This window comes from Pistacia vera, unplaced genomic scaffold (assembly GCF_008641045.1).
Source record: "Pistacia vera cultivar Batoury unplaced genomic scaffold, PisVer_v2 Contig857, whole genome shotgun sequence".
NCBI classification, from domain to species: domain Eukaryota; kingdom Viridiplantae; phylum Streptophyta; class Magnoliopsida; order Sapindales; family Anacardiaceae; genus Pistacia; species Pistacia vera.
This window is the reverse complement of record NW_022196731.1, coordinates 178,165-179,963: the sequence shown is the minus strand read 5'-3', so window position 1 is coordinate 179,963 and position 1,799 is coordinate 178,165. Positions and strand designations below refer to the sequence as shown.

The 1,799-nt window shown below is 38.5% G+C and overlaps 1 protein-coding gene across 1 annotated transcript; it reads right to left on the bottom strand.

The window, feature by feature from the left end:
* Positions 1–430: 430 nt before the first annotated feature.
* LOC116118705 (uncharacterized protein DDB_G0271670-like) lies at positions 431–1,555 on the bottom strand. The gene has a single exon (XM_031404683.1). The coding sequence runs from the start codon at positions 1,553–1,555 to the stop codon at positions 905–907; it is 651 nt and encodes a 216-aa protein (XP_031260543.1). The 3' UTR covers positions 431–904.
* Positions 1,556–1,799: the final 244 nt, after the last annotated feature.

Genomic DNA, 1,799 nt, shown 5'->3' with positions numbered 1-1,799 from the left:
ATTTATATTATATTTTCGATTCCGGTATCGTTATGACTCCACACTACTACCATTCTCTTACTTAATCATCATTTATCAAAACTCCTTAAATCTTACTTCTGTGAGCCCTGTCAATCATTAGTAATCGAGCGATTAGAGTTTACACAACCTTCACTCTTAAGTTAAATTTCGATCAATTTTAACCACCAAAATCTAATATTTTACTAGAAGACTCAATGACCTTATTTCTTCAAAAGTTTTAATAGTCTAGACCGAGTTTATTCTCTATTTGTCAAAATATAAATTTAGATAATAAAATAATATTTTATAATCGAATATATAAATTTAAATAATAAAATAATATTTTAAAAATTTATTAGTAAAAGGATTGACGGTAGGAAAAGTCGTTTACACTGGTGATGCTCATAGTTAGAAACTTCCGATCATATCATGTCAATATCTAAATACAAATTAAAATTTTATTGCTTTCAATAATTTCATTTTTTCCCAATGTATATAATAACTAATAAGATATCAAAACGCAACGTACTGGTTGATTACATGACACAACTTTTAATACTAATTTACAAGAAAAAATCTGATGGTCCCCAAAACCGAATTTTCAAAAGCACCAAAAGTCACGCCATCCGTCTCCGATCTGACGCACAGAATTTAAATAAAAGAATAAAGTATAAACCGTTGATTAATTTCTTTCACTGTACAATTTTAATTCCCAAAAATTTAATATAATATTTTTCTTCTCTTTACACCAAAAACCGCTCTCTTCCCAACAAACATTACCTAAAACAACTCAAATTAAGATTTAAAAAAAAAAAAGTGATTCAGCTTTGAGCTATAGCACTGAGTCAACTCGTCTCCCTCGTTCACTAAACATTTAGCAAAAACTCAAATCCCGCTCAAACATTCATAAATTTTCTGAATTTTCGGCTTTTGACATGATGTAGAACCGACTCGGTCTCGGCTGAAAAGCGGCTCGGCGGCGCTGGTGGTGAGATGACGGCCTTATTAGAGCGGACAATGCTCTTTTCACCAACTCTCCTTCCACTCCTCCGATTCTCACAAGCGAGTTCGTCATCGCTGATCTCCTATAGTTCAGCCGACTACTGGAGTGGTATGACGGAGAGGACATCGTTTTGTGATTCTGATAGTTGTTCGCTCTCTTATGAAGAGCGCACCGGAAAGAGCCAGGGTGCGTCGTCGGCGAGCAAGCGCAGGTCCTCTTAGGAGTGTTGAACGCCTTCGCATTGCCGTTGTTTGTGACGGTCTGCCTGGTGAATGAGATCGACCGGTTGGGAGAGATCGGACGGTTGTCTAGAGAAAACCGAACCGACGAAGAGGATCGATGTGACACGCGGTGGTCGTTGTGATTGGAGTGGCTGTATCCATACAGACTGACACGTGTGGGAGAAGTGGCACGTGCGAAGAACGTGGAGGAGGAGCAAGAGGAGAAACTTGAAGTGGTTGAAGAAGCGAAGGAGGAGGAGAGTTGTGGTCTGCGAAAGGTGTGAAGATCTGGACCGTTCGATTTGTTACTTGATGACGTTGACGTCGCCATTTTGATTTAAGCACACTCAGTATTTTTTTTTTTTTTTTTTTTTTTTTTTTTTTTGAAGTGCGGCTTTGGAGACTGATTTTGGCAAACCTAACGGAAATGAAGGGAGGGTATATATAGGCGGGGAGAGGGAGAAGCGGTGGGTTGATTGTAATTTGTGGAAGTTGGAGGGGTTGTTATGAGTAAGGGGGTTTCGCTGGTTTTTGAGAGAGAAACTACTGCTAGTCGCGGGTTAGAATTTCCTTTT

Coding starts and splice junctions, on each gene's coding strand:
- LOC116118705 (XM_031404683.1), bottom strand. CDS start 1,555: ATGGCGACGTCAACGTCATCAAGTAACAAATCGAACGGTCCAGATCTT.